Raw genomic sequence first — 12,939 nt, forward strand, 5'->3', positions numbered from 1 at the left:
CGAGGATCTCGGATTGATGTAGCTCAACAGCAGCTATAATTGAGGATACAATGCAGAAGGGAGAGGACAGCTCATTTCTTTCCTCAACACTTCTTTCTGCTCACTCCATAAGTGGGTTTCTCGAGTCCGTAATTGAGTCTCTGGTGGAAGGGGTGAAAACACGGAGTCCAGGACAGAGGGTGTCAATTGAGTTGTTTCTTAGTTTGAATCCAGGATTTTATTTCTGAGGCAGTTTGTCAGCGTGAGGCAACTGCTGTTGTGATAGATTGATGACAATTGAAATCAGGTTATAGTTGCTGTAACAACTGATATTAGTCGGGATATAGAGGGTGAAAAGGAGAACAACAACATGATGCGCTTGATAATGTGGATGAATTATTCTCTGTTTTTAAGGTCGGATGTGAACCAGGACAGATTTTTGCCACTGATGTGGAAGCAAGATGGACAGCTCTCTGGTTTTCATTTGCATACGTTTCTTACTGTTATGTAGTCTGCACAGGCAAAACCCAAATCTGAAGTGATCTTAGACATTCAGCACTGCTCAATAGTCAATGTAATGGGACACACCTGGGCATTGTGACATTCCAGCACTTTTGCTCACGTGTAAATTTACAAGTTGTGTCTTCAACTTTTGATGGCAGCCTAAAGCAAAAATAAAGGACTTCATCTCTTGGTTCCAAAACTTTGGGACTGAAAATGACAGAGTTGCAAAATAAGAAAGTGAGAATGAACTGTGGCTCTTCAGTCCATTATTCTGCACAGACATGCTTATAAATCTTGGAAACGTCCAGCAAGGATTCATTTTTAGCTGTATTCTTTGAAACGCAACAGGGGTCCTGCTATGGCCAAGCGAGAGGTCCTTGTAGTTTTCAGCATCAGCATGCATTGCAGTGCAGCGTCATCTCCTAAAGTGACACTTCGGAAAATCTTCCTTTGATGTGCTCTGAAAATACGTTTTCGTGAAACATGGTGACATTTCACATTTTAAGCCATCTTGGTAGTATGCGCAAATGTTTGCTGCTCTGTAAAAGAGCAGGAATTTTCACACTGTCCATTAGTTAAAATTCTTTGCCACATTGCAGTTGATGCAGAGGATCAGTTATAGTATATTTAACATACCGCACATCAGCTTTCAGCAGCGATGACAGCACCATGTCCTGTCTTTCCTCAACACTCTGCTAGAAAAAGGAGAATGAGCCTCTTATCTTCATGATTCACACTATGATCGAGAACTCGGCACCACGGCCGCAACTCTACCAGCAAGTAAGATTTCAGGCAGGTTCTGGCTTGAGTCACTGTTCACTCAGTCAAATTGGGATCCGCCATACGTGGCAACTGTAAGTTTAGCGAATTTTCAAATGAATGTTGTTTCCGTTTTCCGACGGTTGCCTCAAGCCAGACCGTTGCCTTAGTATCTGACGTGATGTTTCCATGTCCTCCCTTCAGTGTACGCCACCCGTTTCGCCATTTTGGATGTAATCAGTCCATCACGTCCAGGAAAACCTTTTTATTTATCATTTGTATACATGGTTTTCATTTGTTTCACTGGCTGTGTGCTGATAACATGGCTTCTAGTCCAATGCTATATAGTCATGGATTTGCCATCTCCTCATCCTTGTCCTCAAAACTGTTAATAGTGAACATGATGTATTGTTGTTCCTTCCATGTTTGTTTGTTTTTTTCTAGCAGATCACCTCAGATGAGTACAAAGACTGCTCGGTAACCCAACCCACCGAGGACGTTGACGTAAGACAAAGAGTATTTCGTATTAGCAGTAACATGTTACAAGCATGTCACATGTTGTTAACCCTCCCACGATTTGCTTTGCCAGACCAAACTGAGCAGGTTTTGTGAGCAGGACAAGTTAGTGAGGACGCAAGAGGAGAAACTACAGCAACTACACAGAGAAAAGGTAACGTTCTCAAGTGTGGAATCTGATGTTTCAGGCGAACAATGTGTCGTAACGCGTATTGTCCACTTGCAGCACACCTTGGAGACGGCGCTGCTGTCTGCCAGTCAAGAATTAAGTGACCAGAGTAATCCCACCACTTCAGCCACACAAAGTCTGGTCCAGCAGAGAGATGTGCTCCAGAATGGCCTGCTGAGTACCTGCAGAGAACTTTCCAGAGTCAATACGGTGAGGAAACGTCATTAACTAATTCACTCCCAGCCATTTTCACTGAAGCAACCCCCTTCGTTCCCAGCTGTTTACTGGATTTGGACGGATTTCCCAAGGCCCACAGAATATTGTTCTATTGATATAAAAACATGGAACCTACCAAAAGAAAAATTAGAGTCTCTTCTTTCATCAGGAACAAAAGTAGCAGCAAGTATATGTAGTATCTGTTTCCGCTTTGCAGTAATTAGCATTAGAATATAGCTATTCACATTCCTGGTGCTGTCAAAAAGAGCTTGTTGCAACATGGCCCAGGATGATCTTTTATACTCTGTCACCTGCTGGCCATATTTTGTAATAACTACTCTTGCTTTAATCCGTCTCTTCATGTCAAAAGCTGCATCAAAGCCTTCTCTATGCTCGTGCATTAAAAAAATAAAATAAAATAAAAACGTGTATATATGGTTTTGGCAGTGAACGACAACGTATTAAAAAACGTGTTTACACGTTTTTGGATTTGAATGAGTTAAGTATTCAGAAATTAATCACATGATTTCAACAGTTAACTCACAATGAATCGCAAATTTTAGATATGTTCTAAATGTACAATAAAATATTTTTTCTCAAGTTTTCATACTCTTCTAAGCATAAAAGTAGAAACAAAATGTTAAACTAATAGAAATATGACTGCATCTTTTAGTCATTGATACAGTAATTTCATAATAATTCATAAAATTAAGTTAAACGTTAAAAAAGATGGACTGTACGGTGTGATATTGATTTGTGTTGAGGTCGTTTTCTGCCACTAGATGGCAGTTCAGATTGGTGACAGTTCAGCGCATTTTTCTTTTCGTATTAAAAGCTGTCTAATTTTTAACATGCAATAACATTTTTTTAAATTATAAAATACAACTTGAGCCCAGTCTCCACAAATATATGCTTTATTAATACATTTATTGCTGCTAAATTCTGACGTGTCTGCTGCGTTGCGACTGGAATTCCCTCAGTTCAAAAAAAAAAAAAAAAAGTGTCTTAAAGGAACTTTAAATTAACTCACAATAAATGTACTAATTTTGATATCTTTATTTTACATGGATGGGTTATACTGTATATTGATGCTTGATGCTTGTAGGAGCTGGAGCGCTCATGGAGAGAGTATGACAGGTTGGAGGGAGACGTCACTTTGGCAAAGTCTAACCTACTGGAGCAGCTGGAAGCCCTGGGCAGCCCTCAGGTTTCACACCTTCCGCACTCAATCACTTTTTGCCGTTATTTACATTTGAACTGTGTGCATGCGTGTGTGTGTTTGTGTGTCTTCAGACAGAGCCTCCAAGCCAGCGGCACATCCAGATCCAGAAGGAGCTGTGGAGAATTCAGGATGTGATGGAGGCACTGAGTAAAACTAAACCGCAGCGAAGCATAGACAGTGAGTGTCGTTAGTTGACGATTGCAGAATGAAGCAATAGAAAACAACAACATTCAATTGTTTTTACAGTTGAGCTAACAAAATATTTGATCATACCAAAGCTCCAGAAACTTGTGACATGACATTGCAAACATGGAACAATTCAAGTCTCATGACAGGATTTTATTTCCACAGATTGTTCCGATTCCAAGCCACTTTCCAGCCTACAAAAGAATGACGTAAGTTCCTCCACATTCAAGTCCCAACACAAAACACACTCTTTGAATATTATATTTGATGATGGTTTGTTTTTATACCTTGATATATGATTACTATTGGAAGAATGGTTCTTAAAGTTATTGGAGGTACTGAACCCCACCAGTTTCCGATTCAGGGTTAGGATTAGACAATTCTCCATTGGGTATTTTGTAGGGATGGGCGAGTACCGATACCAGGTATCGGTATCGGGCCGATACCAGCCTTTTTTCAAGTACTCGAGTAGTCGTGACACAGACGAGTGGATGGAAGAGGGGGAAGACGTTAAATGAGTCCTCCTTGCCTGTAACTGGCGCTAGCTTGCAGCAGTTTTTCACCAAAACTTCACCGGTTTGGAAATACTTCAAAATTGTGAATCTTAAACTAAAAGAGCATTTTTGTGTTTTATTTTGAGCGTTAAGACTATTGAAGAGTGACTGTGCTGTTTTTTTGTTGTTGTTGTTGTCAAAATATATTTGTTTAAAAATATCTTTTAGTGATTTTCTTTTATTTGTCAAAATGTACTACTGGTATCGGCAGTTGGTATCGATGAGTACTGAGGAACTGAGTATCGGTATTGGTCTGAAAAAAAGTGGTATCGAACATCCCTAGTATTTTGGTTTCCTGCCACTTTGGGGAGGAGGAAAAAAAAAAAAGTGTTTTATGGTCATTCAAGGCTCTACATGGCCCATTGGTGTGAGTTTCCCTTGACTCTAATGAGGACAGGCACTATAAAAAAAAAATGGAGGTATGGATGGATAATATAGAAAGATGAAGCTCAAGATGAATCATGGATGGAGCAACAGAAAGAAACAATAACACGTACACAAATAATTAGCTTGTTTTGGTGGCTGTTCACTGTATTGCCGACCTTGAACATTTCACGCCAAACTTAACTGGACAGCTTGACATAATTCATCCATTAAATTGAAGCCACTTGAAAAATGAAAATGAAGCCTTTAAGAAAGAAAGAATTCCTACTTTTTTTTTTTTTTTTTTTTTTTTTTGAGAATGTGATCGTCAAGAACTCCATTCATAAACAATGACAGTGCCCCCCTACCCCATTTTCTTGCCTGTCAGTGGGTCAACAAAGTAACAATCTGTAGTTTCTTGGAGTGAGACCACCTTTGTTAACTTTTAACAGGCAGTGACATTGCTGCCACTCAGTCCTATCAAGACGGGGAACGGCGTTCCCCCCCGTCCGCCTCTTCCACAGTACTACTATTCATCCGAGCACCCCCCTCACATGCCCTCCCACCATCCAAACTCCAGCAGCCGCCTGCCTCCTTACACACAACGTCCCGAGGACCGCAAAGCCGGCTCTAGGAATGGCGCTCACAGCGTAAGAACAAAGGAAACATCCGTAGATGTTTTTTTTGTGACATCAATCAGTCATCTGCAGAAGATTTTGTGTTCTTGCTATTATTTGACTGTCATTGTCATGTTTTCACATTCGCACTTCATTTGAGGTCCATAGTTGAACATTTCCATCGTTTTCAAGGAGCAGACTTGTGAGTTTGACCACCCAAAAGGCTGTTGAAGCAAATATGACGTACAGCTACTGGGATTTGTTCGGAGGAAACATAACAAAGATCAACTTCAAAAATAGCTTTTAGTTGACCTACCCCCCGTGATAGTATGTAGAGTGACTCTAATTTGAATCTTCCAGTGAATGATCATTCTCTTTCTGTGGTGTTCAGGCTGGAAAATGCCAAAAAAAAACAACAACAACAAAATTCTAATCCAGTTCATGTACATTATTCTACAGATTGATTTTTACCGCATTGATTGTATCAGTATCTACTGTATATTTTTTAGTAGTGTTCCCTCACTTTTAGCTGGTACGTTGCAAACCCCCTGCAATAGGTTATTTTCTGCAAAGTAGAGTTTGACTTTTTTTTTTTTTTTTTTTTATTATTAAACAAAAAAAACCTTTTATTTGATTTTTGTAAGATTTTTAATATTCTTACGAGGCAATTCAAGCAAATACGAGATACTTCTCCGCATATTTTCAATCAGTCCACTAACTCGCTCTGCCAGTAGGGATTTAACGATATCCAAATGTCACGATACGATATTGTCACGATATGAAGCTCACGATACGATAATTATCACAATATTGTGGGAAGATTGACGATATTTAAAAAAGGTCACAATATTGTTAAAAAAAAAAAAAAAAGAGCTCGTACTAAAAAAAGCACAATATTGTGTGTTATTATTATTATTATTATTATGTTTTATTATTATGTTGTGTTGTTAATGCACGCACACATTGAGTTCCTCCACATATTGACTCGGTTCACATGGGCATGTTACGTTCCCCTTTATCTGACAATTAGTGTAGATTTTAAAAGTAGAAGGGTCAAAACATCCCTAGTGAAAATTAAATTGAACTAAAACACGAGCCACCAGAGGGTGCTATAACTGTGCAAATGGAAATCAACCTGACTTTTTTTACAGATGTGTTGCATTTAAATATCGTGAACATGACGACGGCGATATTAATATCACGATATCGCGCTTATCGTTACATCCCTATCTGCCAAAGGATTAACAGAGGCCTTGGGTTCGAATCATGAACCCGATGATGAAGGAACTGACCAGCTCCCATCCGCTCTATTATTTAAGACTTCATTCAGCATCTGCCATCTCAGTTTGTTACCTGCAGGCGGTTGACACAGATTGACGCATGCTTTTGGTGTGGATTATGCATGCAATTTGTTTTGGTGTGGTTTGCAATGCCGATTTTGCTGAGAAATGTGGTATGATACAAAACTGTTCCTAAATGATATGACGAAAATGTCATATTTCATTGAATTTTATGAAAGTTAGGCATTAAAAATGACAAAATACTTTCACAGACAGAAGGTCAAATGGTCATTTAAGATGACCATTTTCTTTCCCATTTTCAATGTTACAGAAGTTTAGTGGCGTTCATGTCTAGCATACGTACTGTATGTGTTTGCCTCAATGCTGTTCGCTCTCCCCGACACCTCACAGCAAGGTCCAGACTATCGATTGTATAAGAGCGAACCTGAGCTGACCACAGTCAAAGAGGAAGTGGACGAAGTCAACCCCGAGGACAAAGACAAGGACAAGAACGAGACGACTGCTGAGAATATTGACATGGTCGCAACAAAAGGTACTGCGCTTTGAAGGTTCATGAAGCTGTTTTTTTTTTGTTTTTTGTTTTTTTTGTTTTTTTAATAATATTAATTATATATATTAATATATTAATATTATTTTAAACTTCCTTATGTTAAATGTTTTAAAGTTTGTTGAATAATGTTTTAAGATTGTTATTGTATGTTTTTTGTTTGTTTTTTTTGTTTTTTGTTTGTTTTTTTTAGTAAATTTTGTAACCTATTTTTATTTTTTATTTTTTTATTTTTTTCCTCTGAATGTTAACTATTGTTTTTTTATGCTTATGTGTTGTCTTTCCTTGTGTAAAGCACATTGAGTTGCCTTGTGTATGAAATGTGCTATACAAATAAACTTGCCTTGCCTTGCCTTGCCTTGCCTTGTTTTTCACTATGACTTATTACAATTTGATTATGATGATTGTTTCACACAGCAGTACCCCTCTATCCAGTGGGCATTGTTCCTCCGAGAACCAAATCCCCCATGAGCCCTCCCGAGTCCACCACTATCGCCTCCTACGTCACCCTGAGGAAGACCAAAAAGCCTGAAATCAGAGCGGTATGTTTTTGCTTGGGGCTTGAATTTAGAATACAACGTCTCAAAGATATAATTGAGTCATTTGTTCTTTGCAGGATCGTCCCAGAAGTGCACTAGTAGACCAGATTGGCTCTGGGGAGAGAGAGGTGGGCCGAGCCAGGATGAGTGTGGAGGAGCAGATGGAAAGGATGAGGAGACACCAAGAGGCGTCATCGCAACGAGAGAAGCGACGAGAAGCCCTATCCCGCTCGCACTCATTTAGCAAAGACGACCACTTTGTTATGACGCAGGTAATTACAAATATGACGTAACGCACTGACCAACTGAAATGACTGGAAGTGACATCACAGTTGCTCGGGACTCACATAATGACCAATCACCTGTTTTTCCTGAAGCTGAGTTGACAGCAAAATGGCAAAATGGCCGCCCGCGAGATACATTAAAACGGGTGGATTTTCCTGCTTAACTCTTTAAAATCTTACTTGAAGTTACATTTCTGTTATTATATAATTGTTGTGTCCCCAAGTGTCACTTTTTGCTTTTGATTTAAGTGTTAAATATTTTCCTCTCAACCATCACACTGTTTCATTTGTTTTTGTTTATCATTACACTTAAATAGTGTTTATTGGCATGCTGCAATATTTTGGAATATGGCAGGGTCAAAGTGCAATAATTATGTTTTCTTGAGATGTTGAAATTGTTCCTTGATTTGGGAGGTTACAATTTGCCAAAGTGGCGAAACATTTTTTTGGACTGATGAAAGTAAGATTATTCTTTTTTGGGCTCTCATTGAATGTGTGTCTCCATTACAGTGATCGTTATGATGATGTAACGGTTGTTATGATTGTATTTGAATCAACAGGAGGTGTGTGAAGACGCATGGCGTGACAGGGAAATGATATCGCAGAGTGGGCCTTTGCTGCAAACTGACACCAACGACACGGAAAGTGAGGTAGCCTGCCAGTACCAGTTTACCTCACATCCCAAAAATGCCGCGTTTGCTCGATTTCACTAACCCCTGATGAAATCCCTGAAGTATGACTGCCATTTACATTTAGCATTTTTGGTTGCATTTGTTTACATGCAGCCAATAACCCTTTCAAAACGTGAATATTGGCAATATTCCACATTTGAAAGGTCATGTAAACATGTGCAAAAAAGCCTTAATTCGAATGGAACTTTGGTTTGGGTTCTGCGCATGCTACTTGTATGTGCGGAGACTATCTTGTGTTGCCACTCGCTAAGCTCACATAACTCGAATACTTTGATTTCTCTGTGGCATTATAAACGACTTGTCGGCCATGTTTGCTATGCTCGAGTCCTGAGTTTGGCTCGATAACCTCTGAATTGGAAGGTTACAGGAAACATGTTACACAGGTGCATCATTTTTATTGCCACCCCTTAGCTGATTTTTGTCCACTATTCCATTCCATTTGTCAGCCGTGTGAGAAGCAGACGGCAGTGATTTTGGACGGGCACGCCGAGACCCAGCATGTGGAGATAGTAACCCTTCACTCCTTTGAGGAGGACAAAAGCAGAGAAGATACGACCAGCTGGCCAACAAATATCAGCAGTGAAAACAGGTGTGTACCTTCCCTGTCTAAAGTAAAGTACCGCTGATTGTCACACTCACCGAAGTGAGGTGAAATTTACGTCTGATCAGAGTCCAGGACTGAAGACGTCTACAATAGAGATGTAATGATAACGGCGATATCGTGATATTAAAACTGCCAAAATATTGTCGTCGTCATGTTCACGTTTTTTAAAATAGGGATGGGAATCTTTGACTGTCTCACGATTCGATTCGATTCGATTACCATTTTTGGGTCTACGATTCGATTCAGAATCGATTTTCGATTCTCGATTCAAACGATTTTCGAGTCAAAATTATTTGATTGACAAATGATTTCTGCTTCAATTTACAGATATGCACAACATTGTCATGATCTACTCCAGTCTGCTTTGTAAGACAAAATGACAAATAGAGACATGAAAGTGTCTTTTTTTGTTTTTTTTTGTTTAAACATTTATTAATTTTGTATTGTAGGTGCCTTTTTCCACAAAAACAGCATGTGGGCTACAAGTGCCTTTTCCCCTTCTTCTTCATTTCTAATTTAAATAAAATCAATTTTTGGATATCAATATCGTTTCGATTCGATTAATAAATGAGAATCTCGATTCCTTTATGAATCGATGTTTTGGCACACCCCTAATTTAAAAGCAACACAGCTTTTCAAAAAGTCGGGTTGATTTTCCATTTGTGCAGTTCTAGCACCCTCTTGTGGCTAGTTTTTTAGTGCAATTTAATTTTCATTAGGGATGTTTTGGCCCTTCTATGTTTAAAATCCATGCTAATTGTTAGTTAAAGGGGAACATAATATGCCTATGACCCGAGTCAATATGTGGAGGAAGTCAGTGTGCATGCATTAGCAAAATAACATAATAATAATAATATACAACATAATTTATTTATTTATTTTTTTATACATTAATTTAATTATTTTTTATTTTTTTTTACAATATTGTGACCTTTTCAAATATCGCCAACCTCCCCACAATATCGTGATAATTATCGTATCGTGAGCTTCATATCGTGCTAATATCGTATCATTTGGGTATCGTTACATCCCTAGTCTACAAACGTATTTTTCATACCTACTAGTGAAAGAAAATACATGTTTTAATCCTATTAAAGCTAGCGATTCTGCTCGTGTGTCTTCCAGCTTCCAGAGTCCTGATCCAGAGACGCCAAGCCCCGAGCCAAAAGAAGGGGAGGCTGATGTGCTACAAGAAAATGCCAGCGAGGAAAGCCTGGAGAAGCACTTTGAATCCTACAACCAGCTACCAGCAAATGACAAGAAACACAACAATAACAACTTATTGGCTTGTAAGTATATCATAATCATCATTTTTAGATATACCTTCCTTTGCATTTGGCACCATTTTGAACGTGTCTTCTCCAACCACTTATCCTGCATCTTTTTTGTTAAGACTATAAGCAAAGCACTGTTGTTGATTTGCATAATGAACTCATCATTGTTCTCCGTCTTCCAGCACAAATATTCTCTATGGTGAGCAATGACACGTGAGCATCAAGCTGGACGAGCTCCACGGTGACGTCCCATGAAGCCCAAATGTAGCAAGTTGCAAAGAGCCTCCGCCCCAGCTTCCTCAAATGACAACACAACAAGGAGACTGAAAAGTTGACTGCAAGTAGAGACGTTAGGTGTACATGACCTGATCCCAAAGTTTTTCCATACAAAACAAACTCTATATACAAATATATGTGTATGTGCATCTCAAGAAATTGTGGTGAACTTCATTTGTTTTAATTGTTGAATTCAAAAAGTGAACCTTATATGTTGAGTGAAAGTGTAGAGAATTATACAAAGTATTTTTTCCAGTGTTTAATAATGAATCTGTATAATACAAAAGTTTCACTTTTTGAATTCGACTACTGAAACATCTTGAATTTTCATTCAATCGTCAAATTTTTGAGGTATTCATATATATTGGTTAGGTTTGGAATTTGGAATGTGTAATTTCCTAAAAGATATGTCTAATAAAACAAAACTGTAAATTATATTTGTCCTGTGTGGACAAACGAAAAATGGCACTAAAAGCCTTGTGAGTTAGCTTTTTGTTTGTTTTTCTTTCTACCATTTGAAGTTCCTTGATTAAGAAGGCTTCTCAACACTTTTCTAACCTGTTCGCTGCCGAGCAGTTGTACATGAGGTGTGGATGGGCATGTGACTAAAACTGACGGATCAATAATATTTATTAATTTATTAATGAACTAAGTCGCTCTGAATGTTCCGCGCTCCTGTTTCCATGCTGCTCGGAGACGAGGCCAGACATTTTTCGTCTTAAGACTGTGAACTAGATGAGCCTCGATCAAATGTGCTTCTGCTGGTCGCAGCCGAGTAGCGCACTCCATTTCGCCTCACTTGCTTCAAGACGCTAAGCTTATAATCAACAATAAAATCCACACTTATTGAATTTGTTGGTTGGTTTTTGCAACTGTGAGTCTGCTTTTCACAAGAACGGCCTCGGAAGAAATAATAACGCTGGTCAACTACATTAGTTTGTACGAAGAAGTATTAGGTCTACACTGAGAGAGGTACTGTAGATATGTGTTCCTCACAAACGTTCATTATGACAAAATGACCAAGTTACGACTTAATGTTTCACTTTGTAACATAGCAATTTTGGAGGGGGGTGGCACTAATACTTTATGGTAGATAAAGTGTGATTATGTTGCTGATGCTGTTTTCTTGTATGCTTTTGTCGCAAAGTGACACAAGAGCGTCTGGTGTGGTGGATAACGGATGGTTTTCATTCTAACTATAGTCAAAGTACATTTTGATACGCAGTAAATATTTGTTTATATTAGTATTCAAAATACAATATAATGTAATTATGGCATTGTACAGCCTCAAGGTGGGGATTGTTGATGTTGAAGTGTACAGCTGTATATAGTTGGAGCATTTAAGAATGGCACCAAAAACAACACATGCAGTGCTTTATTTTAACAACAAAGTGACCACACTACTGCTTTCTGTTTGAGCTTACTATGATTTTTATTGATCTGGATTGACTCGACAGTCACACTGATTCTGTTCAAGGGAAGGAAAAAGGCTGACAACGTGAAACGGAAAAGAAATTGTGAATTGTGATCTGTTCTCGCAGTTGGAGAATCAGAGAATAGCTCATGTATGAAGCAATAAGAAGGACTTGAGAACATAAAAGGAATGAAAGTGTAAAATATGTATTTAAAAAAAAAAGAATCATTTATGTACACATAAAGAGAAAATAGCAAATATATTATAGAGATTATTATTAATGTTATTAGGTCCAATATGCAAAAAGTTCATACGCCATGTGTTTTATATTGTGTAATAAATGTTGATGTTCATACAACCTTGTTTTTCTGGTCTTTGTGTTTCAAAGTATCACCATCATTCATTAGTTTGATTCAATGGCAAAATAATAATAATAATAATAAAAATAATAATCTTATCCAATGAAAGAGACTTGACACAGAACTGAAACGTCCAATATGGCAGCATACAGGCCAAGTCATTGTTTTGATACACAATAGCTTTAAATCTTTTTTAAGAGACTCAGAAGCCGTTGATACTTTTTCTTGTAATGTTCATACACACTGCCTATAGAATGAAGGAAAATGAAGTTTGTGGAGTGTGCTACTTAAAACTCTAAAACTGTTAAAATGAACTGCGATTGGCTGACAATTTGGGAGTTAAAATGAACTCCGACAAATTTAACTGCAATTTTAACACTCCAAATTTAGCTGTTTGTAATGGATTATTTTAAATGTTTAATCACATTAATTAATGCATAATATAAAACTTGTATGCACCTTGCAGAGTTTGATTTTTTTAAAAAAATCAGTTTGGTGGAACACGTGTAGGAGTTCGACCACAATGCCAAAGATTGCCTATATATCTACTCTGACTCACTCCTA

General features: G+C 38.1%; 1 protein-coding gene across 18 annotated transcripts in view; it reads left to right on the forward strand.

Moving 5' to 3' along the window:
• Positions 1-12,379, forward strand: part of LOC144003185 (pleckstrin homology domain-containing family A member 5-like) — a 51,141-nt gene extending 38,762 nt beyond the window's left edge. For 5 of the 18 annotated variants that reach the window (XM_077499134.1, XM_077499139.1, XM_077499137.1 and 2 more), the window contains 15 exons: positions 1,183-1,263; positions 1,687-1,746; positions 1,832-1,912; positions 1,985-2,137; positions 3,249-3,350; positions 3,437-3,542; positions 3,717-3,760; positions 4,921-5,118; positions 6,777-6,918; positions 7,351-7,475; positions 7,550-7,744; positions 8,317-8,406; positions 8,895-9,037; positions 10,178-10,341; positions 10,509-12,379. In XM_077499134.1, coding sequence (XP_077355260.1) covers positions 1,183-1,263; positions 1,687-1,746; positions 1,832-1,912; positions 1,985-2,137; positions 3,249-3,350; positions 3,437-3,542; positions 3,717-3,760; positions 4,921-5,118; positions 6,777-6,918; positions 7,351-7,475; positions 7,550-7,744; positions 8,317-8,406; positions 8,895-9,037; positions 10,178-10,341; positions 10,509-10,543 — 1,719 coding nt within the window. In that variant the 3' untranslated portion in view covers positions 10,544-12,379. Of the gene's footprint in view, positions 1-1,182; positions 1,264-1,686; positions 1,747-1,831; positions 1,913-1,984; positions 2,138-3,248; positions 3,351-3,436; positions 3,543-3,716; positions 3,761-4,920; positions 5,119-6,776; positions 6,919-7,350; positions 7,476-7,549; positions 7,745-8,316; positions 8,407-8,894; positions 9,038-10,177; positions 10,342-10,508 lie in introns of those variants that run through there. The other 13 variants (XM_077499138.1, XM_077499142.1, XM_077499145.1 and 10 more) reach the window with 8 other exon arrangements.
• The last annotated feature ends 560 nt before the right edge of the window (positions 12,380-12,939 follow it).

The sequence above is a fragment of the Festucalex cinctus genome, chromosome 16 (assembly GCF_051991245.1).
Source record: "Festucalex cinctus isolate MCC-2025b chromosome 16, RoL_Fcin_1.0, whole genome shotgun sequence".
Classification (NCBI taxonomy): domain Eukaryota; kingdom Metazoa; phylum Chordata; class Actinopteri; order Syngnathiformes; family Syngnathidae; genus Festucalex; species Festucalex cinctus.